Source organism: Ixodes scapularis, unplaced genomic scaffold (assembly GCF_016920785.2).
Source record: "Ixodes scapularis isolate PalLabHiFi unplaced genomic scaffold, ASM1692078v2 PGA_scaffold7__128_contigs__length_106722199, whole genome shotgun sequence".
Taxonomy (NCBI): Eukaryota; Metazoa; Arthropoda; class Arachnida; order Ixodida; family Ixodidae; genus Ixodes; species Ixodes scapularis.
Window position 1 is genome coordinate 78,582,325 of NW_024609882.1, and position 25,271 is coordinate 78,607,595.

Here is a 25,271-nt window from a genome sequence, read left to right on the forward strand (position 1 = left end):
ATCACTAAAGCGACGGACACCTACGTTTTTTTCGTAGGCGTTCGATGACGTTAGGTTAGAAAGTTGTTTTGTCTTGCGTATCAGACAAACAGTGTGCGTATGTCGCACACTTTATCTGGCGAAATTTGATGAATGACCATAACAACAGCACTGAAATAAAACACCTGTTCAGTTGATTCGCCTAAAGTCTCTTGACAGTTCTTTTTACAAGTCACGACAACCAATACAAACGACAAAGCACACTCCGCTGTTAACAAAATAGGCTGATTCAGATTGATCGTGGTGCCACGATCAACAATGAAATTAATAACCGTCCGATGTCACAAGCACTAATTATTCGCTACGAAGAAAAAAGCACACAAATATATTATTTTTGAGAACTGTGAGCAGAATACACGCCGTTCTGACGCTCATCACACTGTCAAAAACTGTCGAGTCACTGGGCTGCATGCGTGGGGTCTAGGACATTTCGGTGTAGGAAGTTTCGGTGTAGGACTTTTCGGTGCACGGACATTTCGGTGCAAGGACTTTTCGGTGCACGGAGTTTTCGGTGTACGGACTTTTCGGTGTACGGACTTTTCGGTGCACGGACGTTTCGGTGCACGGACTTTTCGGTGCACGGTCTTTTCTGAAACATATTTTTTATAACACCTAAACGAAGCGTGTACACCTTTTCGAAGGCACCAACAGTGAATTGGTCAAAATCCTTTCAAGCCATTAGCAACTTTAAACCCTTACACGGGGGGTCACAGAAGGGCAAAACCCTTTCAAGTCACTGGAAAGTTCCAAGAATTAAACTAGGAAACAAAAAAGAAGGGCAACGGGGACACACAAAGGACAATGAGGATCATATTTCTAAACTACCCGAGACTAGTGTAAAATAGAGTGGGTTGAAATTAAAGCCGAGAAGATAAGGTACGAAAACAGTAAAACAGTGACGTGTCGAACACAGCTACCTCGTTTGTTTTTCCGAACATTATGCAGTTACAGAAACAGTGTGATAAGCACGAATCTTTTGCTCACTTCTAAGTACCTCAAACCAACCCCAAACCACAGACTTTGGTATCTACAACGTCCGCTTAGAACCAAAACCTACCGGTGCCCCAGGAACGTTGGTACAGCGCTAACTGCTGTCCAAAAACGAGGATAAAAGCGCGGCATCTGCATGTCATCGTCCTATTTCGCTTGATGTTGGTTGAGTCGAGGTGGTAGCTTTAGGATGACGGTCTATTTGCGGAGTAATCGTGGAGGGTCCAAACTTCTGCACGAAGGGTTCGAATACGACAAGGAGCGCTGCTTCAAAGAGAAGGTGAGTACTGTTTGCCTAAAGCATTAGATAGCGATATGTTTTTAAATCTGTAAGAAAGACCGCGAAGTCAATCAATTTGTTTAGCTTATTTTTAGCGTATTTTGTGGCCTAATCGTATATGGAATAAAATATCACTATAATGGAACATGACTCTTAGTCAATTATTATCGAAGAAAACTGAAGCGGTTTTGTATTTGAGGGAAAACACCTAAATCGTCTTCATTTGTTCTCCAGGATCACAAATATCGAGATTATTTTTCAATATTGTTCATGGAGCCTGCAGAAATTAATTTTTAAAGTACGACTGAAGCCCCCCTTCCCGGGGCGGGTCGTCATATTAGGAGTTTTCGGAACCTCCACTCTCACGTATCTACAACGCCTGTGATCAAAACTATGTACGCGCACTCTTGTTTTTTTTTTGTTTCTTTTTTAAGTCAGAAAGAGACGTTACGACTGGTGTCAGTACGGGGGAATATACCTGGCAAGCTTGCAATTGCACGTGCTGCCCACACGCGCGACAGGCGTTTGGCTGCCAAAAGATTCTAGTATGACGTCACGACTGGTCGGAGGTTCTTTGTGTTTTCTCGTGTTTAGTTACATCTTCAGAAACAAACGAACCTGATATTCAGATTCAAGGGATAAAAATACGCCAAACTTCACCTCTCACTCCTTTTTTTTTTCTTAGGAAGTGTTTCAGCTTCCCTTTAATACCAGACAAAAGACTGATTCACACTGCCCCATTTTTTTACGTTAAGTTACGACCGAAACATTCCTGCCTCGAATGTCGCGTGTCATGCTTTTCCCTTGAACTGGTAGCCTCACTTAATATGGGGCACAGAAGTCCCGGTGACTTCAACGTAATATTTCATAACGTAACTTAACGTAAGAAAATGGGGCAGTGTGGACAGTCCTTAATGGTCAAGCTCTAAACGACTTAGATTTAATTCACCTTTTGTTCCTCGCACACATATTGGACATGCAGCAGGAAGCTCGAATGCAAGGCAAGGGCACATACCATTGATGGGGAAGTCGTGCAGCTCATCAACGAACATACTCATGCCACCTGCCAAATGGAACAAGAAGCCAAGCTGGCCTACTCCTCGATGAAGGAGAAAGCCAAAACAACGGAAGAATGCAACCAAGCCGGTGTCGGACGCCTCATCACCGAGATGACGCCGGAAGCGTGTAGCTACCTGCCACCTCAAGATGCCATCAAGAGAACATTGAGGTAAGCATTTAGAGGCTACTATAATTGCTACCCAGTTTGCAAATATAGAGCTTAATAATATATTTTGGGAGGACAAAGTTTAGAAGCGGTATGAAAAATGGCTGTGGGAAAATACTTACTATACTTTCGTTATTTTTACTGTTAAAAAAAAAAGTGTTTAAACGCGTACCTCTGATGGGCTAGTCGGTTAAACATCTAGACTGTCAAATAAAAAAAAGAAAAGTGCAAACGACTAGGAAAATAAGAGGGGAACAGGACAGGCCGCTTAAATGCATGGCTCTCCGCATAAAAACAGAATAAATAACAAGGCGCGCGCTACAGTTCACGACTATGAGCAGTCTTGTCCCCCTCTTACTTCTTTAGTCGTTTGCTGTTTTTATTTCACAGTCTAGAGGTGTTTAGGGCGTAGCCCCACGTAGTGTTTAAAATCGTACATTGCATGCATTTCTTATTCACATGTGTCACTGTTTTGAAGCGTGATGCCAACTATATCCCAACTTCTTTACGTGCAGGAGAGTTCGTGCAAAGAAGCAAAGGCCCATACCCCTACCCTTGAGGTTAGAAGACGTTGCCATTCCAGCTAACTACGCGCTGAAGAAAGACGGCTCGAGGTTTCTTGTATTCGACTCCGGTGTGCAAGATCAGGACCGCTTCCTTATTTTCTGGAGTCCGCAGATGATTGCAGTTCTTCAAACATCCAAGAAATGGTTTGCCGACGGTACAGTTAAGGTTGCACCGGAACTGTTCTTCCAAGTCTACAGCCTACATTGTGAAGTTAGCGGATCTGTTCTGCGCCCGCGGCTTATATGCTGCTAACCCGCAAAAACTGTCGTACGGACACGCGAGCTCTGAGCGCCCTTATTGGCGAGTGTGGACGGGTCTGCGAGCCAAGCACCATAATAGTGGACTACGAACTTGCAGCCATTAACGCTTTCAAGACCGTCTTGCCAACATCCGACGTGCGTGGGTGCTTCTTTCATATATGGCAGTGCGTTTATCGCAAGGTTCAATCTGAAGGGCTGCAAGAACTATATGCCTGTGATCCTGAAATCAACTTGGAGGCCCTCATGATACCTGCTCTCTCCATGGTACCCCGGAGTGATGTGGAGGATATCTTAACCGAACTGGCATCCAGCGTACACTCAGCTCTGCAACCAGTGATGGATTACTTTGAAGATACCTTCATAGGACTGCCAACGGCTGGGGGAAGGCGAGTCGCACAGTTTCCAGTGGAACTCTGGAATCACCACGACACCGTGCTCCAGTGCGACTCCAAGACCACCAACTCGGTGGAAGCATGGCACAGGGGCTTCCAGGCTCATGTGCAGTGCTCGCACCCGTCCCTTTAGAGGTTCCCGGAGGTTCTGCGAAGAGAGGACTGCATGGAGCTTCACCGGCTCACGCAACTTGAGATGGGGCAGCGATTCAAGCAGGCAACAAAATATGTGAAGGTTTCCGAGCACCTGCAGACACTCGCTAGAGAGTAAGACCGCAACCATGCTCTTCGATTTCTCAGAGGCGTTGCTCGTAACGTATCCTTCTAAATTTTTGATTGCATTTGTTTTGTGAATAAACGATGTTTCAAGTTAAAATCTTAGGTCTGGCCTCAGATGTTATGCTTGCTTCCTACACCGAAACGCCAGTGCACCGAAAAGTCCGTGCACCGAAAAGTCCGTACACCAAAAAGTCCGTGCACCGAAAAGTCCGCACCGAAAAGTCCTACACCGAAACGTCCTGCACCGAAATATCCGGATCCCGCATGCGGGCTGTCTGATATTCCGCATAGTCAGCACTACTATACGCATGCTGAGACAAAAATGTCAGCGCGCAAAAGAAGTGGAAGCTTCTCCCAGCTCTTTCCAGCTTAGCGAAGCGAACGCTGGAAAAAGGCGACGCAACCTCCTCTCCAGCATTCGCTCTGCTAAAGGGGAAAGAGGTGGGAGAAGCTTCCACGTGGTTTTTGACCTGAGGCTGTTACCGACCATGCAGAGAGCAAGTCGTCTGCTTCTTGCGTATTAGTTGTGGTGACGTCAGAAAGACGCCGAGCTCTGATTGGCTCTGAATGAGGTGTAGTGGGTAGACCGCAAATCGGAGCTCGGCATCCTTCTGACGTCACCGTAACCCCTGCGAAGGAAGCAGACGAACTTGCCCTCCGCATTTGTCTGTATCAGCGTCGCCGCTATATAAGTCTCACAACGAGCTCGGAAAGCCAAGACGGACGCATCTGCTTCGTTGAGGCAACCCATGGCGAGCTTCAGCGTGACTTCGGGTGGACTGTTAATAACGATGACGTCTTGCTGAGGCCTTGTTTTCTAGGTGGGGTAGAAGTTTCATCTGTCTCGATTGCTTCTATGCGTGCTCCGGGATGATGCGTGACATCATCGAGACAGTCTTTACACGCGATTTCATCATCGTCTACGCGTATGTCTGTCTTCCGGATTTCCTTCCAGTGGTGACGGAAGAAGGTGCAAAAATAATTTCTGCGAAAAAAACACTGACGTCTCGGATTCTGGTGGGTGACGTCACTTTCTAAGGTATATTTGAGATAGGATTATCACCGTTTTCGTCCAAATTTTCGTCGACGTGATTGAAACTCACCCAGACTTTCTCGGCATCAAACATCCAATGACAGGCTTTTTTTCCCACTTGTTGCCTTTTAGTAATGGTTTTTAGCTGTTGCAAAGAGAGCTCATGGCTGAACAGTAAGATATTTTTGAGTGTCTGTATCTCTGTATCGAGATACGTTTGAAAAATGTATTTGTATCTCAGTAGTGAAATACATTTACAATGTATCGCTCGTATCGCGATACTTTGGCAGACTTAGTTATCTCGTTATATTGTTTGGCCTTTTTAAAGATAAATTTAAAAGATAAAAATATCGGTTTTGTGCAAGTTGCTTCGGATTTTAATATTGTCACGAATGACAATTGATGAGGCGACGAAAACTGAAGCAAACAAAACGTTCAAAGGGGCGAACTGGCGCCCAAAACAGAATAGAGTGCTCCTGGAACAATCGGCATAGAAGGTTCGGCGCGTAGAACATTCTAACCTCGAATAAGCAACCCGGTTCTCGAATTTTCCCGAGCGCGACGGTTGCAGAAATAACAAAAGGGTACTACCGCTGCCAGGAATCGAACCGTGGCCCTTTTCGTGGGAGCCAAGGATGAAAACCGTTCGGCCACGGACGCTTTTTCTTTTTTTTTCTTTCTTCGGCCACGGATTTTTTTGCTCGGAGACGCGCATGGCAATGTAAACCCGCCCTGTAAAATAATTCGTCTCAGTCACCAACATAAAATAAACTGGTTTAAACAAGGTTATTTGCAAGAATAACCAAATTCAGCTCCTCTCATAATCACAAAGCCCTCGCTCTTTCCAATTTAGCAGAGTGAACGCTGTAAAGGCGTTGAGCGGAGAAAAAGTACAGCCCTGTTTTCCGATCTCCCCACACAATGGGTGACTCAGTAGCAAATAAGCCGACAGTTTGAAATGGGCCCTCACGGCAAAACAGGGTTCATTTCGGCCAGACGCCTTTTGTCAAGCGGTACACAGTTTTTACCTTTCGGTAATTATGTGGTTCAACGGGGGTGACATGTTTTTTTAGCGGCATTAATGATAAATAAAGCGTTCTAGGTAAGGGGCACAAGATTAAATTATTATTCTCATTCGCCACGAACTGCACGCTCCCCGCGTAGCAAACAAATGTATTTCAATCCTTTTTCGCCGTGTTTGCAGAAGTAGCAGCGATATCCCGTTGCATGAAAGACAAATGTACCTCAGCACCTTATTTCGGGCTTTAAAAAGCATGTATCTCGGTATGTATTCACGAATGCTTTTGGAGTATCGCTGCCCAGCCCTGAGAGAGCTGCAGCATTCATGGCTGAAAATAGGTAACCATAACTGCCATAAGCAGCTTTTTTAAATGTTTCTCTCCGTGGTATTCACACAGCCCAAATGATCACGCAGGAGCATAAGGAGTAAATGGCAAGTTTTTAAAGAAAAAAAAAAAAAAGATAAAAAAAAAAGAAGGAAGGGGTTGTGTGTCGCCTTATAGCGTTCGTTACTGATTGGTAGACACCAAGGAGGATATAAATCCTCCTTGGTAGACACTCGCAGTACCTTGCTGCCACATGATTTCTAATGATTGTCGCGAGATGCCCCCCTTTCTCCTTTGTCATTGCTGTCATAAAATGTCATCGAACCTGGAAACTACCCCCATTAGAGCAGACATTTGGTCTGCCGCTAGTGTAAGGTCTACTAATTTATGATCTTGAATTGCTAACCCCCTAACAATCAGCGTAACGAGCTCTAGCTTTGTTTACAGCGTAGACAAAGGATGATACAGAATCACATGAGCTGTTGGAAAACAAAGTGCGTCGTTAATTAACACTCACGTTTAATTACTAATATGTCCAATAAAATAGTTTCCGCCTATTTTAACGACTAAATTCAACATAAATTCACCGCAAAGACGAAATATCGAGCGAATCGGCTGAAAAAATGTGGATCCGTTTCCGGGGAGGGAGCGCGGTTTCCGGAACAGCGGACCGAGCCTATAAAAGGGCTCGTCCCCCGTCCGCGGCCATGTTTTGGTCGGTGTTTTGCTTCAACAGTGATTGAACGAGCATCGCCAAACGGTTCGCCTTCCTCCCTCGCTAACCTCTCTATTATTGCAGCAGAAAACAGCCCTTGAGCTCGTGCCGAGAACCATTCAGCGAAGATGGCCGCCACTCAGCCCCGCCAGAACTACCACGTCGACTGCGAAGCTCGCATCAACAAGCAGATCAACATGGAATTCTACGCCAGCTATGTCTACGCCTCCATGGTAAGGAAGAAAAAAAACATACCGTGGCTTGATTAGCTCAGCGTCGAAAAACGAACTATCCTGGCTTCAGTGCACGGCGCGTAAATGCTTGAGCCGTACATGTATGCGGCTTTCTCGGTAAGTGCGCCATTGCGCACTTGGGTGTCTCCTCCCCTATCCGCAGTGGATTAGTCTAAAAATCTGAGATCAGTGCGCTGGGGCTAGGGATTAAAATATCCGCGTGTCTGCCGTTCTTTTCTCTACAAGCTGGTTCTAATCGAATGTTGGGCTGTCTGGGTACTATGATAGAGGATCACGTGCCTCCATCGATCCATCATGGCGCTCCCGCAGTTTTTTTTTTTTTTTTTTTAGGTTGTTTAGCGAATAATTGTAAAAAATTATTTTAGATCGAAGTTTCGTGCGAGTCGCATGTGTTTGGTTGATCGCATCCTGTCTCGAACCTTTCCGCCGTTCCATAGCAGGCGGCGGTTACCTTTTCGTGCCGTCGAAACCGCATACACAAAAATAGAACAAAAAAAAAAAAACGGACGAGAGAGTGGATTTTCGGACTTTAGGTTAGGGTATCTGGCTCGTACGCGTTACGGCTTCGGCAACGATCTCGGTTGCGTGTTGCCAACGGTTGCGCTAGAGAAAGCAGTGATTGGCGACGCGAGCGAAATTTCCGGCCCCTCGAGGCAAACCACTCGCTAACAGACGGACGTCCTTGCGCCTTTCACCCTTGGCGACAAACCAGTAAGATCGTCCAAACAGGCGTCCTTGTGTGTCCGACGTCTTCGGCGCCAGCGTTCTGGCCTAGCGAGCGTGCAACGCCTGACTGCAGGTGGATAGTAACATGTGGCACGGCTGCTATCACTGTGACGTCTTTATTCGACGTGGCAGCTTTTGATTAAAAGAAATTAAAATTTTGTTAGAAAAAGATGTATCTGAGATACAGTCTTCTTTAACCCAGATTCAGGAATCTTTTTTTGCCCTTTGCAGTCTTTGGAAGTGCAGCTCCCTCTGGTCTTATGAAACCTACTTGCTCGCACAATTCTCTGTGCACTGCCCACTTCCTGCAAATTTCGGAGAGGGTTACCGATTGTCACTTCTTAACACTTGTATGAGCTTAAAATAGCAATGGTGTATGGTGCCGTCGGACTCTGACAAGTGCAGAAGTTGACACTTTATAGTGAGCAGTGCAAGGCAGTTGAGTTGGTGCTTTGTCACTTTAGGGTGCGTAAAACTTTTGCGGGCTTCGAGCACGAGGAGCACCGTTTGGCGCTGCAGTTTTCTGTTGGCATTCAAAGGAAGGTGCCGAGTGCGATGTCGAAGTTTGGGTAGAGCTCATAAAGCTTCCTGGTACTTTCAAATGCTCATTCTTTGCGTGTTAGAAACCTCGTTTTTCTGCGGAGAGGTATAGGAGGAGAGCTTGTATTTGGTGGCATTCAGAGGGAAACATACCATCGAGGTCTTCGGCGTAGTTATAGCAAAGAATATTTCTGCGAAGCTCTATGGCGAGTTCAGTTTTGTCATTTCTGCAACTTCTTTAAGATTTTTGCAGAACTCAATAAACTGAGATCGACAGTTTGAGTTCATCTAAAGGCTGAACTGGCACGAAATACCGTTAAAGGGGCACTGACACCCCAAAGGTCGTATTTTTTTTTTTTTGTCTAAAACGATGCACATTGTAGTCATAAACACACAAAAAAGAAAACTCATTGCAAAAAAAATTTTCCTTGCGCGCGCCTTTTTATATTTGGCGTTTTTCTCTCCCGCTGTTCACCTCCTCGCTTTTGATCGGCGACGTCAAAAATTATGAGCTATAACGTTTAATAACGGCAATCATAAAACATGTTTTTAACGAAATTACGAACGCACTACTTTTTTGAAATACCAATATTCAGAGTTTAGTGTGATGTCGCTTCCTGGATTTGTATGCTCCCTCGGAAAACTTGGTGGTGCTAGAGCGGGGGAGGATCGGTGAGTCGGGGGAAGAAACTGGTTTCTTCCTGGTCGGTCCGCCGACGCTTCGGGTCGCGGTGACAACGGCGCTTTGCTTTGTAGCGTGGAGCGGAGGTTCGAGAGAAAGTAGACGCGCAGGAGACCGCAAAACTTGTATTCAGTGCACTGGCGTGGATTGTGCTGGAACTTCAAATTCGGCATTTGGAAATTGTTTTTTTTACCTCACAAATACTGAATTCCCAAGTTTCGAATTTTGAGGGTAATGTGCCGGCATAGTTTTCAATCGTTTCGGATATTAAAAAAAAGATTTTGATGTGTCATTGCCCTTTTGCACACCGACAGCGCGTGGCCATGTCACGGTAAGCGCCCACTTGTTACTTTTGAAACATTGCAGAAATCATCCAATGACATAAGTGCCCACTCCCCTGTTCTAAGCAAGTTAGAAAATATGCGAAAAACACATAAGCGCCCCGTCGCTGTAGGCATCCATTATATCTGCGATTGGCAGACAGCATTTGCATAGCACGGGTGAAGCGGCTTCAGTGTCTAAGACTAGATGGTGCGTAATTTATCACTTGAATTTTTCTCCATAAGCTATTCACGGTATTTACTTGCACAACAAATGCACTTTCCAAGCCAGTTAAGCTGACATGCAGCCAAGCCAAACCAACCATGGCAGCACATGCACACGAGTTATGGCTACAAGTGGGAATCTGCTGAAGCAATCGGCAGCTTCACCGCGTGGTGCGCACGGCCAACATATTTCGTCCATTGGATATCCTGATATCGGCAAATGTGGCGTGGCCTGTGGTTAGGCTGAAGGACGGTCGCGTCGCCTTTTGTGCTGAGCATTGCCGACGTGAAAACTGCGTCCAGCGTCATAGGGCTCCTCTTCGGTGGTGAAAAGAATGCCGAAGTTCTGTTTTCATGCTCTGGTGCATTGTGGCTATAGTCGGGTGCACCATAAGAAAGACAGTGCAAGGGAAAAACCATGCACGAGAAAAGCTGTTGTGGTAAGGAGGTCGCTCCTCTCCACTTTAGATTACCTAGTTTCTCCTTTTTCCCAGAAAAGGAAGAAACTAGGAAGGAAGAATGTGGTCTGCAAGCTGTAGGGCATTATACTTTCGGCCGTATCTCAATACACATACCGGATGTACATGGCCCTACAGTTACCTGCATGGTGTGGCACGCAGGTTGCGCATAACTTCTCGAGGGTGGGTGGCATAGCGGAGATGTAGACGTTGCAAACATATCTCCTGAGAGGCGATGTGACTGTCGTAGATCAGGTCTTTTCTGACCGACACAAATCGGTGACCCGGAGGCGACATCAACGGCCAGTTTGTGTCGGTCATGTAAGACGTGCGTCGATGCAAAGCAACAAACTCGTCATTTTAACTGTTAAAGTTCATAAAGGTGGCACTCTGCTGAGACCTCCCTGCTGCACCGTTGATCGCTGCTAGGCTCGTGCTGTTCTGTGTCCTAGCTCCGAGCTCTGTGCCATCAGTGCAGCTTGTGGTGCGCGTTCATAATGTAATTAGCCCCTGACATGGCACATGGTGGGAGCCACTGCTCTAAATCTTGCGCCTTGGCGCTACATTTTTAATAAGCAGCCGCTGAAGGCTGCTGTTGCTAAGTGGCATGACTTGGTGGGTCGGGTAAGTAAACACGCACCCCAGTGATACATGTGCGGCTGAGTGACCGTTCCCCACTGCACCGTGGAAGTGGCACATTGTTATCTTGAACAAGAGAGAGCACACTGGAGGTCACTACCGTGCGGCAATTTTACGGATTATTATAGGGCAGTATTTGCTTTAAAATTTGAGGACAAAAATTTTATTTTTTGGCTTTGAAAAAGTGACGACCAGTTGGGCTCTTCGACTTTCCCTTCGCATTGCCCTGTGACGAATTGGCCTATTCGACAAACAGGCCAATTCGTCAAATAGGCCAATGAGTGGACTTTCAACAAAATAGCCTAGTCACCCCCCCCCCCTCTTTAAGCATAAACAAAAGGAATGTCTTTAAGAACAAAAAAAAGGCAGCTTGTGATTTGTCATTTCTGTGCCAGCCTGCACGTAAAACAAAATTGTTTTACAAATGGGGACTTTCAGTAAACATATTGGGCAATCGCTTCACGAGTGGACTTCGCCGTGGCTACCGACTGAGAAGGAAAAATAAAAATGTGCAGTGCCCCTTTTTTAGTGCTGCTCTTCACTTAAAATGGTTCCCTTTTATGGCACTTTGGTAGCATCAGTGTGGCCACCCCTGGCGCACATGTGCCTGTCAACCCCAAAAGAGAGCCTCCCCCCCCCCCCTCAAAAAAAAAAACCTGCTTTATCAGGAAAAAAAAAAAAAAAACAAAAAAACTAGTTTGACCTTGAGCAAGAAAAACTTTGGGAAACTCCGCCCCCCATCGAACCGTCTGCGAGGCCGCTTCTTTGTGCATGAATCTCGCCCCTTATCTCTTATCTTTCTCTCGTCTGTACCTGGCGTCCTCTATGTCTTCTGCATTCAGGTCACGCGCTTCTGGCCTGTAGATTGGGAAATCTTGTGACCGGTTGTTTTCAGCATAGACTCAGATAGATGTAATTGTTTGATCATCATGAAAAATGAATCCCATAAAACACTAACAACCACTAAAAAAAGTTTTTTTTTTTTTTTTTTTTTGAGCAGTCTGGTTGGGTAATGTGTGTCCAAAAATGAATTTTATGTGGAAAAAAAAAAATAATAATTTGAAGAGCAATATTGGAGTCACAAGATTTAGTTTAAATTCTCCCCACAAAAGTCGATGACGTCACAGAATCATCATACACACTCCACCTCAACGTGATAACCAATCTGATCTACCTCTTTTCCGTGCGCCCGAAATGCTGAGAGATATAGAGTGGAAAGAAGGCAATTATCGACTATAAATTGCGACTGAATCGCGTCTTGAGCCGTCAATGTTGCTCTAAACATTTTTTTTTATTTGAATGTCTCAATTAGACTGAAGATTTTTTTTTTTTTCTTTTCAGAGGGTTATTAGTGCTTTCTTAAATTCAAAGAGAAACAAACATCGAAAACAACAAACCCCATAGATTGCTCCAGCAGCAGTCTTGGTCAGTAGTTCATATAATCTGGAGAAAAAGGCCCCATGCGTTGGGGCCGCTTGGGAACGCAGGGCATGGACACCCGGACATTGGCAGTCCCAGTTGGCAGTCCCGATGGGCCCATATTGTCACGAATGACAAGTGATGATGCGATGATAACTGAAGAAACTAAATGTTTAATGGGGGCGAACTTGTGCCCAAAAATAAAAAAGGAAACGGAAGATAACAGTAAAGCGTCGCGGATGTCGAAGTCGGCGAAAGAGCAGAGTCGAACGCTGGGGCGAAACTGACTGTTGCTCGAAAGTTCGACGCGTAGAACATTCGGACCTCGAGCAAGCAACAGGATTCTCGAATTTACCAGAATACTAGTCTGCAGGAATAAACAAAAAGATGCGTCGCTCCCAGGAATCGAACCCTGATTTTTCGCGTGGGAGCCAGGTACGATAACAGTTAGGCCATGCGCCCGCTGCCTACTTGGCCAGCTGCGCGCGCGGCAATATCGCTGGCGATGACTTAATGTGCACAAAGCAGCAAAATATCCCCCGTAAGGTCTATATCTTGTTCTTTTCTAGCTTACTTTGGAGAAAAGCTCTGGAATCGCCCGTCATACAAGTAAAGTTGACAAGCGCTCCAGCAATTTCATCTGGTTGCGGCAAGACTAGCGTGCCTAGTGTTTCGCCTGCTTTCTTTTTCCGCTCTTCTGTTGCTCTCTGTCTCGTTCCTTCTCCTGGGACCTCCAATGTCGGCGGCCAGGATTTTGCCGCATTCTGCTCCAGTCTTTACCCCCCCATCCTTGTCTTGAACCAGGGGATAAGCATGCGCTCCTGGTGTCGGTGTTAGCCGACAGCTCTGAGCTCTGGGTTTTCTTATAGGTGGACTGCGAAAGCCTAGTAGCTGCAATTTCCAACACTGGTGTCAACTAAATGGCCACATTTTAATATTTTTCGTGCGTATTATGGCAAATGGCATTTCTTGGCGTTTTGACGGCATTCTACCATCTTTGTGATCACATACAAATAATTTTTAGGAAGTCCGTGTGCGACAATGTATGCACCTGAAATGTTTGTTTCATTTTACGCTGATACTTTTGCGCCACCATACGCTCGGCAAAATATTTGATCACGTAAGATAGCTAAAAGACTCGGGTTATCTTCGCTTGCAACACAGTCTAACGGGTCTCGTCAATCGAACAACATTTTGTATGTACCCCCGCTGTGCCGCGTTATCCAAACGGTTTATTTCAGATCTCCAATAACGCAGCGTATTTAATCTACAATGTCTGGGGAAGTTGTTTTACGACGATTTAACGGAATCTGAACTGGTTTTAGGCCGTGTTTTGAAGAGAGCTGGTTTTTTGCGCACCACCGAAGCAATGGAAGGAACGGACATGTCTGAGGTGTCCCCTACCCGCACCCCATTGGCTAATTTTCGCAAAGGCCGCGAAGGCTTTCTGGAGATTATCTTTGCAGAGATAATCCTCCAAAACGTTGAATGGCCAGCGTCGCGGGCGGCGTTCAACGTTTGATATTTGAAATTTCTGGCTGATGGGGGTAAGTCGCAAAATGGTGCCAGCTGGTGAGCTCTTGGAAAGGTTATGGTGACGAACAGCGCGAGAAACGTAGGGTGTGCACGGAGTCCAAGAGTCTGCCAATGGGCTGCAATATTAGCCGATCAGAATGCCGAAGAACAAATCGCGAGGCACCCCACATTTAAGCTGTCGGCGAGTAAAGTTGTAAAATGCAGAACCAGGAACATTTTTGCGTGCATTGGCTAGCCTTTATTGCAAGGATTGAGATGGATCAGACTATGAGGTGCTGCTCAACTCTTGCATAGTCTTCCGATTTAAGTGTGTAGTGGGTGGCACCCGGCTTTGGATTGTCTCCAGCACACAGGCTAGTCGTCTCGCCACAGTGAGAGGCCCTCTCACTGTTGTCTTTTTTTTTTGCAGGGCCTTCTTTAATCTTAGAAAGCCCCAGAACCGAAATTTTTTTTTAAACAATCTAAATAAAACTGGCGTGAAAAAAAAAAACAAAAAGAAATGCTAAACAGTTTGTTGTTTTTTTTTTTAAAGTAATATTGACAGCGAGAGATCTATTTGAAATTCTGCAAGTGAAGTCCGTGCTGTCACAGGCAGACGTCGTGGGTCATTCTGGAATTACCATCTCAGTCATGAAGGCGAAGCCGATACACTTCTCCTCCACGATCCCGCTAATGCCAAGAGAGAAAACAAGTGGAAAGGAGGTGACTGCCGACTAAATTGCGTCTCGCACCGTCAAGATTGCTAAAAAAAAAAAATATTTCTCGCGTAAAATATTTTGACTCGTGTGTCTCAACCAAACTCTTAAAAGTTTTTTTTTTTTCTTTTCAGGGTCCCTTTAGGTTAAAGGGATAGGTTAGTGGGTTCAGGCAGAGGACATGGTTTTGTTGCCTGTAGGTGCCACTGAACCCATTGTCTAAGAAAACCTTGCTGATAACAGCTGTTGATCTGTTTTATTTTATGTCCAAACGACAGGGTTTCTAAAGCTCTGCTTCTGAGTGAGTACCTAATTATATAATTTGCTAGTTAACCACAATATATCCTTCAATGTGTCACTTAGTTTTTTTTGGGTTTTTTTGCTTTTATGTGCAGTGGTGGACTCCATGCTGAGATTTATTACAGTTCATGGTTTTTGGGCTGGCAGGTATTTCAGCGCTGCCAGTGGAGACTTTCATTTTAAAAATAATCTGCGAGGACCCAACTTTAAACTTTGATAACTTCACTAAAAGAAGCTTGTGTTACCTAATACATTTGTGACAAGTACAGCTTTGTCTGCAATGCGTTCGCCAATTTTGAGGCAAATCGGCAACCAGGGACGAAAGAATAGTGGATTATCGCTTTAAAAGGTGGTCTTTCTCCGTCTGCGCCTGCTACAGAAACTTTAATCTGTCGACACGTTAGATTTTTCTCTCTTAGCTGAGGCGATCTAAGCAGAGCTTAGAAGTTTCGGCAATGTGTGGTCAGCATTTGGCGTCTGACACCTACGACTCGCTTTTCTTTGACAAGTCCCTATTCCACTACCTTAAGAAGGTAGTGGAATGATTTTAGTGTTGAAAGAATTGGCAGTTTGTATTTTTGGTATTGTTTATTCAAGCACAAATGACCAAAAACGGGTCTCCATGCCCCGAAAAAATGCTATTCCGGTGCAAAGTTGCAAAGAAGAAAACCAAATATTTGCCGATCTGCAGCCGCTTGTGTTGGTTAAATGGGCCCTCCAAAGCTTTCTGCGATCATCTGTTTATGTTGTTATATTGCATAGTAGGTGCAAGTTAATATGTATACAAAGTTTTAGATTACAAAACCGTTTATTAAGCAGATGGCAGAAATATATCTGGACTATTTTCTCTTGGAAGACAATCCCCCATTCCCTGCCCCTCGCTAAAACTTGACCAATGGAAATGCTGCATCTCGCAGTGAATGCAAACATTATTATTGCAACACTTTCTAAGCTTGTTGTAAATTAGAGTTTGAGAAAAACTTAAACTGATTGTGGTGTGGGAAACATAGTCCGCAATTATCGCTCCAAAACCAGCGAACCATGTTTTCTCCCCGCAAGCTTGTTGCTAGGGGGTGATGCGTCGGCTCGTCTGCAGGCGTGAGTTTGCAGGACGCATGTTCCTTCTTCCCGTGGATCCCGACTCCAAAGCCAGCTTTGCGATCCTTCCACGTCAACGAGTCAAACTTTTCCTTGCCATCTGTGGGATGCGACTGCGTATTGCAGTAGCAGCGCGACGGTGCGGTGCGACGAACGATGACTGCCGAGCACAAAGTCCGGGTTCCTTGACGACGGTCCGCGCGTGTTCGAGAGATTCCTCCGCGGGTCGGCGGTCGACCGTGGGCCGTGTTGGTGACGCATAGTGACGCCGGAATTCTTTGCTTGCTATTGGCTGACGCGTAAAGAGATGCCCCTCCCATTTTCCGGGGTCATCTCAAAAAGGGGGGGGCGTGCCGGGGACTCTGATAGCAATTTTAATAGGAAAATCCGCCGCGCATGACCGTAATTTTATGATTTTTAGGATCCTTAGGGCCTGTAGATTGAGTTACCGCCATAAATAGACCATTGCAGAACGCTCCAAAGGGCCCCTTTAATGGAACTGTTGTGTGATGTACTTTGGGGGATGTGCGGAAGTGAACAAAACCTGTCTCACTCCTCTGCTACACTTGCCGTCAGCCCCGTGGCAAACAGTCTTTTGTGTCAATCACTCGCTGCGACCTTCGACGATTCTAATCCTTGAAAAGTCTAATTGTGGAGGAGTAGGCTTGGGTCTCTGAAGAAAGAACTCGAGGGGAACCACGTGATTCCCCAGAGGCGAAGCGAAAGGTGGCGGGAATAGCTGAGAGGCACTTTGACCTTCGATTTGTTGTTTTTTACATGAAAGCTAACGCTTGCAAGGAAGTGTGATTTTCTGTTCTGTTCCATGGGTGATAAAGATTAATTTTTGCAGTTAATTGGCTAAAGTCGAAAATCGTTGCACTCATCCTTTATGTGCATTGATCCACTGGACAGCCTTTTTTCTTCGTCTTTCTTTTTCTGGTTTCTGGCAGTTGGCCTTAACTTGCATTACTGAGCTTTCCTCTCTTTTCTGGGCTGAAATTTGTGAACAACTATGCTTTTGAAGGGCAACTCTGCCACATTGTTTTTATCGAAAAAAAAACAACAAAAAACAGTCTTGTTCAGTACAAGCAAAAAAACAGTCTTGTTCAGTACAAGCCAAATGTTATTTCATAGTTCTGTCTAAATGTTTCTTCCGGCAAATTTTGGAACTTGCCAGGTTGCCTAAATCGGACGACTCTAGTGGGCGAATTGAGGTGCAGTCAAGGCTACGGCGTTGGCATAGCCAACATCGAGCTAAACGTCATCACCATTTCCTCTTTTTGTTTGTTTTTACTTCTCGGACAAGCATAATGGGTGAGGTCAGCAATGTTTCCTACCGGCATCCACACGATTGACTTTATGCACCTGCACAGTGCGCTTCTTGGGAGCCGTCCCGCCATTACTGCCTTCTTTCATGTCGGAATTGCCACTGTCGTCTCGTTGTTCATGATTACTATCTTGCGAGTTTTCGCTCACACCACGTGCGCAGACTGATGCTGCAACTGTGCAGACGTTGGATACCGTACACACCATAACATGGTGAAGAGTGCGGTGCAGACGGCACTTGCACCTGGCACATGCCCACCCCAATGGTGGCCTGCCGCGGTCCTACCCGCCGTTGCATAGAGGATCACGTAACATCTTGTATCATGTGGTAGCCATGTTTTTGGTGGCCCGAGGCCAGTGTTTTCCGACGGAGCCGAATTTTCGGTTTCTGCTCATGTTTAAAGTAGGACTTAACAAAATATATCGCATTTTTCGCGAAGCAAATGACGTGGCGCCTTTTATTAGTGTTTCTTAATGTGAAATCGCTCATTATCCCGAAGTTTTCTGAATTGAGCGAAGTTGCCCTTTAAATGTGCAAGAAAAATATGTTTTCCTTTGTCTTATGCACGGTTATTTGCATCTCTTGCAATGCACATTACTCGGTAACCTAATCGTGTACCATTTTTATCAACGAGTGGCTGCCGTCCTTAGTCATACAGTCGTCGTGCACATTTTTATGACACTATTAGGAACAACTCGTTTTATGACCAATAGTTTTGAGAAACTGAGGTCCACGTTAGCGAGTCATCCCTGTACAAGAGCACAGCATGGCTGTCGTCCGTTCACCTTTGGATCATTGTCGGATCCGTAGCCCGCTACAAAAGTGCCAGAAAATACGCGAGGACAAAAAAGTGGACGACACTGGGCGCATTTGTAGTTGATCTCGAGCCAACCGGCCCAAACTGCCGTTTCTTCTCCGCCGACGTAGGGTCGGCGGCGAGACGGTGCAGGAGACTCTTGGGTGTATCTGCTGTTCACGCTCCTCTTGGCTCTTTCAGGCCTGCTACTTCGACCGTGACGATGTGGCCCTGCCCGGGTTCCACAAGTTCTTCAAGAAGTGCTCGCACGAGGAGACCGAGCATGCCGAGAAGCTGATGGCGTACCAGAACAAGCGCGGGGGCCGGGTGGTGCTGCAGCCCATCGCCAAGCCCGCCCAGGACGAGTGGGGCTCCGGCCTGGAGGCCATGCAGGCCGCCCTGGAGCTCGAGAAGACCGTCAACCAGTCCCTGCTGGAGCTGCACAAGCTGGCCACCGAGAGGGACGACGGGCAGGTGCGTATGCCTCTCCTGACGCCCCCCAGGGGGCGTCTGTGTTTTACGTATGGGATGCGACGACAGCCCCTCGAGTCCGTGCTCCTTTACTCCCGCTTCGACTCTCAGAGTCGAAGCGGCCATGTATGCCAGCATTTGTATTTCCAAATACTTTAGAGAGTATTTCTGCCTAACCCTGACTGCAAGTAGAGTGAAATGAAACTGCTACAGCACTGCCTGCAAGCTACAAGTAGCTGTAGCGCGCTGTGCACACGTGACTGCCTAACTGTTCCCGATCAGCAGAGTCATAGTTTCATTGTATGCCCATATCTCTATTGTTTGCTAACCGACCTAGAAAATCTAAGCATCAATTGATCCGTCTCATCAAAATTAATTTGGTTCAATAAAAAGGTTTAATATATTTTTCTGTCGAGTAGTAACATTTTGTGCCACTAAGTGATGGCGAGCACATCCCAGAAGTGTAACTGCATTCAGAACGGAGTAAGGAAGTTTTGAGGCCCCCCAATGTGTTCACATCCCTCCAAAAAAACCTGCATGTCCCTTTTTTTTTTCTTTTTTTTTTTGTGAGATTACAAAGAAGGGTTAGAAGGGTTCTAGCTGCTTTGTCTAGGGATATAGCAAACCTGCTCAGATTCGAGTTCTACTGGGTTTGACCTTTCCTAACTTGTGGAACAAGCTTTACTAAAGTTTGACCTCTAAGCGATATTAACATCAGAGTGCACATCACGTGACTGAAGTTTCGCACTTTTGCAGCGTGGCACATTGAACCGCCTCTGTGGTGAAGGGAGTGCCGAGGCGGCACGAAAAATCCCCGTTTGGTGGCAGATCAGTTTGGTTATAACAGAACTTTGTAATCAAAATGGGGACACAGATTTGACATAAAAAAAAAAAAAAAACACACAATTTCATTCAACATTTTTCCTCGTGCGGGAAGTATCTTTATTTAGCAAGTATAACAGCAATGTAAGGATCTTGCCTCGACACCGTCGTTTTTTATTGGAAAGTTGCGTTTACGCTGCGGGGAGAGGGCTGCAGGTTCTGTTGCGTGATGACGTGTCCCTTCCAAAGAACCGCACTTACAGTAGTTTCTGGTGGCCCCATTGCTCCTCCCTCGCCAAGATGGTTGCGGATGCCCAAGTATGATCCACAAGTTTAGTTTTGAGGAGAGTTGCGTGCGATGCATAGGTGACGTCACGCTTGTGTTCTTCCAGTCGAGTTCCTCTCCTGCGTCCGGTTTTGCCAATGTATGAAGCACTACAGTCGATATACGGGATCTTGTAGACGACGCCTCTCTGGACGTCTGTTGGGGTGAGCTGTCTTTCGGCTTGGACACAGCATTCGCAATCATTCGGTAGGGCGTGAACACAGTACAAATACCAAGGGGATGCAAAACACGTCCTAAGCGGTTCAGAGATACATACGGAATACAGAACACACTTGTTACTATCTTTTTCACGCATTTAGACTTTTTGTTTTATTTGGTTGCAGACATCATCGACAAGCCGCTTTGTGTAGTGTCGTTTCTTCGGGGATTCATGCACATGTGCTTGTTCGTTTGAGCCATAGTTTGTTAAATGAAATGGTGTTTAAACTGTGCAAAAATGATTTTACTACAGTGCAATGCACTTAAAACAATAATGAGAAAGCCCGGAAATTCAGTTATAACCAGATTGTTGTATCTGGACTAGAAACTGATTGCTTCTGGTCTGGAAACTCTATAAATTGATCGTTATAAGCAGTACATTGTTATATGTGGTATCATTAAAAGTGGATTGCATTGTATTGCTTGTCTTGCATTGGGTGGTGAGATCGAAAATCTATAAAACTTCCTGTTTCGCACGGCTTACAATAATTCCATTGTTCGGCTCAACCGATCGCATTACACATACGTCCAAAAAGGCCAACATACCGTCGTGTTCTGCCTTGGAAGTAAAATGTATTGTAAGGTGAACATACTTTAAATCTCGGTGAAAATCGTTAACATGTTTCTTATGCAAAATGAGAAAAGTGTCAACATATCTACCATAAAATTCGACAGGGAAAGTGAAGTTACTCTGCATCTTTTTCTCGTTGCGCTCCATGATGAGATTTGCAGCACTGACAGATACTGGGCTTCCCATTGGACAGCCATTCACTTAGTGGTACACCTTTCCACGGGAGTTGAAAAGACATTAAGGCAAAATCCTGGAGCCCAAGATATCTATGTGAAGCGGCTTGTGCGTCGCCAGCGTTTCGTCGTTAAGGAAGCATTCGCATGCAAGATCATTGGCAAGGTCGTTTGGAACATTAGTAAAAGGAGACACTATGTCCAGAGGGAACATACCCTCGTGCGGAAGAGGCGTGAGGGTGTGTTTTCTCTGGATGTAGGGTCTCTTTTTTGCTAATGTTCCGAACGATCTTGCCATTGATGTTGCATGTGAACCCTTAGTTAACGACAAAACGCTCGTGACATGCATGTTGCTTAAAGTAGATTATATAACTTTTTTTTCCTAAGATCTTGCCCTCATCAAATGTTTTTTCGCCTTCCGTGAAGAGGCATACCACCAACTGAATGATTTTCCGATGGGGAGGCAAGTATCCGTCGGTGTTGAAAATTCATTATGGTGCATACAAGGAAGGGGGTTGAGTAACATCATTTTTCTTATTAAATTTTACGGCCGCTATGTTGACGACTCTTCGTCATTTTAGGTAAGGATGTTAATGATTTGCACCCTAGGGTTTGAACAATGTTCACCCCGCAACGCAGTTTATTGGCAAGGCAGAACAAGATGGTATGTTGTGCTTTTTGAACATACCTGTAATGCTATGGGTTCAGCCAAACCATGGGATCAATACTAAACTGTTATTGTAAGCCGCGTACCGGAAATTTTATGGATTTTTGATTGCACCATCCAAATCAACTCACAATAGTACAATCATTTTTATGCAGGTCAAACACCATTTCATTACAAAAGTTCATGGCGCAAATGAATTAGCACAGGTGCATAAATCCTTGAAAAATCGACACAACCCAAAGTGATTTGTTGATAATGTCGGCAAACAAATCAAACAAAAACTTGAAATGCATGAAAAAAATGGTAATAAAAGTGTTTTGTATTCCGTAAGTAAAGGGTGTGTCTGAACCGCTTAGCCGTGTTTCGCATCCCCTTCATATTCATTCTGAGTTCAAGCCTTACCGAACAGTTGCAAATACTACATCGGAGCCGAATGACCCGACCCTGACCCGACAGATGTCCAAGGAAGCGTCGCCTACAAGATCCCGTGTATTCTCTGTAGTGCTTCATGCATTGGTAGAAGCAGACGCAAAAGAGGTGCTTGAGGAGAGAACACAAGCGTGAAGTTGCCTATATATCGCACGCGACTTGCCTGAAAACTGAACTTGTGGGCTGTACCGTCGCGACCATTTATAGCCAAGTAGGTTATAATGAAATAGCGGCTACAGCGAAGCGATCACAATTTTTCATTGCCAGGCACTTGCCAGGCAAGGTATTTGCCTGCACATTGCCAGGCAAGGTATTTGCATCTGTTTTTAGTGAAGGAAATTGAGTGCCTCCCCCGAATACAGTGAAGAGAAAGTTTGCAATAATTTAAAAAAAATGATAAAATTTTGGAAGTTTACCCAGTGGCAGACCGCCGCACTCTGCTGCCGCGGCCAAGCAGCCACCCAGAACTGGCCGCAGACATGGTACTAAGCCCGCCGGCGGCAGCCTCTGCATCGTCGTCTGCTTGCCGCTGCTTATCCAAGTGTCCTTTCCGCATTGCACACGGAGAAGCCGTTGTGGCGGACGGCGATGGCGAAGGGAGCCTAGATAAAAGGGAAGGCGCAACTCCAACCATGGAGAGCATGTTCAGTTTAATGGTGGTTTCCTCCTGGGCAGATTCAGATTGGCGCAGCCTTTGGTTGTCTCGTGGCCGGCGTGGCAAGGAAACTGGGCGGAGAGGTGAACACGTTTGCAGGCGGCGAATGCTTTTGACTCCTCGCAGTCTGCAACTCGTTGGAGCAGTTGCCGCTTTTCTCAAATCTAGGTTCTCTATACCAACAAAACTGAAATTTACCTGAAGCTGCGCGTGCTTCTTTTTTTGCTTCATGTCGGCGTCGCTGGTTAGCATTGTCGCTGTCTGCATGAAAACCTAGCTTTGCTCGAGCACCGTTTCGGGAACTTGTCGCCACTGGACTACGGCGAGTCCAAAGACCACCGGTGGCACCTCGACGAGGAGGGCAAAAGCAATTTGTTTGAAACAAAGGCATCCTCGACGGAGTGCGCATTAACGTAAAGAATTCCATCAGTGTCCTCTGCGGGAGCCGTCGCGTCTGTCGACACAGTGCGAGGGACGAGAAATTGGTTCACCAAAAACTGCTAGAATCGTGGTTCATCCGAAGAACACTTCGTGCAACAGAAACCGGGGCCCCCTCTTTGAAGCATAGCTGGAACCTCGTGATAAATGGAACGGTGTTGAGATAGGCCCTTCCATTGCTGCTGTACTTGGGAAGACACCTTCCTAACGGGACGCGAAACGGAACATGTTTTTCCGGTTATGTCAAGTCGGTGTCCTTATTTCAAATGACGTCTCCCGGCTTTTGGAGTGTTTTCGCTACAATATTTTGTGGGTAAAATACACGGTGCCAAGTGTAAAAGCCTCAGTTTATCTACAGTAGTATCGTGGAAAAAACAAAGCCACTGTATTGATTTGCTCATGCCGACATCCGTTTCCAAATCATCTGATCCGCATGAACGATGAACAGGGAGTAGCACTTGCCGATGCAATTGTATGTATCTCGCCAGATTTGTTGACCACAGAATTGCCACTTTATGCGAATGTGCCGAAATTGGAAGACCGGCTCGCGCCGCCTGGCAGAGCCAGGGTGCAGTGGGTCTATTGTTTCGCATTATTTTTTTATATCACTAAAATTTTGAAGAATTTGAAATGTTAGCAATAATTTGAAACATTAGCGTAGACGTCAAGCTACGCCTTCAACCTCGTAGAATTTTACCAAAAGTTCAAAAGGTTTGCCGAACCGGTCAAACCTTCATTTGGCATAAAGTTGCCGCATCCTTAGTTACTTTGACGACCGGCAGTGTCTTAATGTGCACCCCAAAGGTTGTTGACCTCCCTGCTCTCTGTGCAGCTGTGCGACTTCCTGGAGGGCAACTATCTGAACGAGCAGGTGGACGCCATCAAGGAGCTGTCCGACTACGTGACCAACCTGAAGCGTGTGGGACCCGGCCTGGGAGAGTACATGTTCGACAAGGAGACCCTGTCCGACTGAGCCCCAGGCTGCGTGGCTCCATCCCAGCTGCCGGGGCAGCTGCTGGTTTCCAATAAATAGTTGCAGACGACCCTCGTGCCTGTCTCTAGCCAGGGACGGTGTGCTCGAAAAGGTCGCACACCACTCAAGCGAGAGGAAGACTTGTACAGTTGCTCATACCTAGGTCATTTCACGGACCCCTTGTGTATCGGGGGAGATGATAGTGGACCTCGTTTGTGGTGAGGGGAAGAGAAAGGTACAGTCTAAGCTCATTACAACACATTTGGATATAACATACCGATTTGTGAAGTTCGGTTGGTTTCCCTCTACATATCGTTGACTCGGGTTTACTACGGTTGATCGAGTGCCATTTCATCGAAGTATGTTTTAGAGCATGGGTTCTCAAACTGGGTTCTGTGGAACACGGGTTCCGCGGAGTGCTCGCTTGGGTTCCGCGAGCACCCAAGTCGGTCCCCCCCATCCTACACGCGCATACGGACGCGACGAGAAGACGCGGGGCTTTGAGCTCGAAACGCGATTTACTATTCATCGAAGTATGCGGGACTCGGTCACTCAGCCATGCGGCCGCACTGCTGAGTGCTTGTTGAGCCTTTTGTAGAGAGCTCTTTTCTCGTGAGACTAGCCTACCTGGTTGACATGTTTGAACACCTCAACATACTGAACCAAAGCCATCGGGGCAGACAGGTAACCCTAGTTAGTGCTGCTGACCAGATCGGGGCCTTCTGCAGCAAACTGCAGGGCTGGATGAGCCGCCTGAGCAGGGGAGACCAAAGCCCTTTCAAGAGGCTCTGCACCTGTGAGGCTCAACTTGCTCCGTCTGCTTCTGACAGAGCGGTAATCATGGCTCACATCAGTACGCTCGGGGCTCATTTAGCCAATTACTTTCCGGAGGCGGCCAGTGCTCAGTGGCTTGTGTCCCCTTTCCATGTGGACATGACAGCATTCAACAATGAGGCTGTTGAGATTGAAAACGAGTTCCTTAAGCTCGCTGCACTCACTGCAGTGAGCTCACTACTTGAGTTCACTGCACTCAAAGAGAAGTTCAGCAGCCAAGATGGGGTTGCATTTTCGATGGAGACTGCCTCACTGTTTCCTCACCTCTTTCGCAGGGTAGTGGACATGGTTCTTCCTTTTGCAACTACATATGTTTGTGGGGAGGCATTTTTAGCACTAGGCTACGTGAAAAACAAGCACAGGAACCGACTGAACCGGGCAGCAGATATGAGGCTGGCCCTAAGCGTGACTGAGCCACGCATCGATTCGCTGATGCGAGCAAGGCAACCCCACCCTTCACACTAATATGTATACTGTCTTGCATTTTAATCCCACTCTTCAGTCTAATGTGTGTTCCGCTTTTTATTGTTTTATCAGTGCAACAAATATTTTG

General features: G+C 46.1%; 1 protein-coding gene and 1 pseudogene across 1 annotated transcript; both read left to right on the forward strand.

The window, feature by feature from the left end:
* The first annotated feature begins 3,604 nt into the window (after positions 1-3,604).
* LOC115331095 lies at positions 3,605-4,081 on the forward strand (annotated as a pseudogene).
* Positions 4,082-7,097: 3,016 nt separating this feature from the next.
* On the forward strand, positions 7,098-23,954 carry LOC120848982 (soma ferritin-like). Its single transcript, XM_040221054.2, has 3 exons — positions 7,098-7,359; positions 18,343-18,615; positions 23,744-23,954. The coding sequence occupies exons 1-3, from the start codon at positions 7,255-7,257 to the stop codon at positions 23,882-23,884; spliced, it is 519 nt and encodes a 172-aa protein (XP_040076988.1). The 5' UTR covers positions 7,098-7,254; the 3' UTR covers positions 23,885-23,954.
* The last annotated feature ends 1,317 nt before the right edge of the window (positions 23,955-25,271 follow it).

Bases quoted from the DNA above. Each gene is read 5' to 3' on its own strand.
- LOC120848982 (XM_040221054.2), top strand. From the start codon at position 7,255: ATGGCCGCCACTCAGCCCCGCCAGAACTACCACGTCGACTGCGAAGCT. The intron at 7,360-18,342 runs GTAAGGAAGAAA...TGGCTCTTTCAG, and splicing joins GCTATGTCTACGCCTCCATG to GCCTGCTACTTCGACCGTGA. The intron at 18,616-23,743 runs GTGCGTATGCCT...CTCTCTGTGCAG, and splicing joins CCGAGAGGGACGACGGGCAG to CTGTGCGACTTCCTGGAGGG.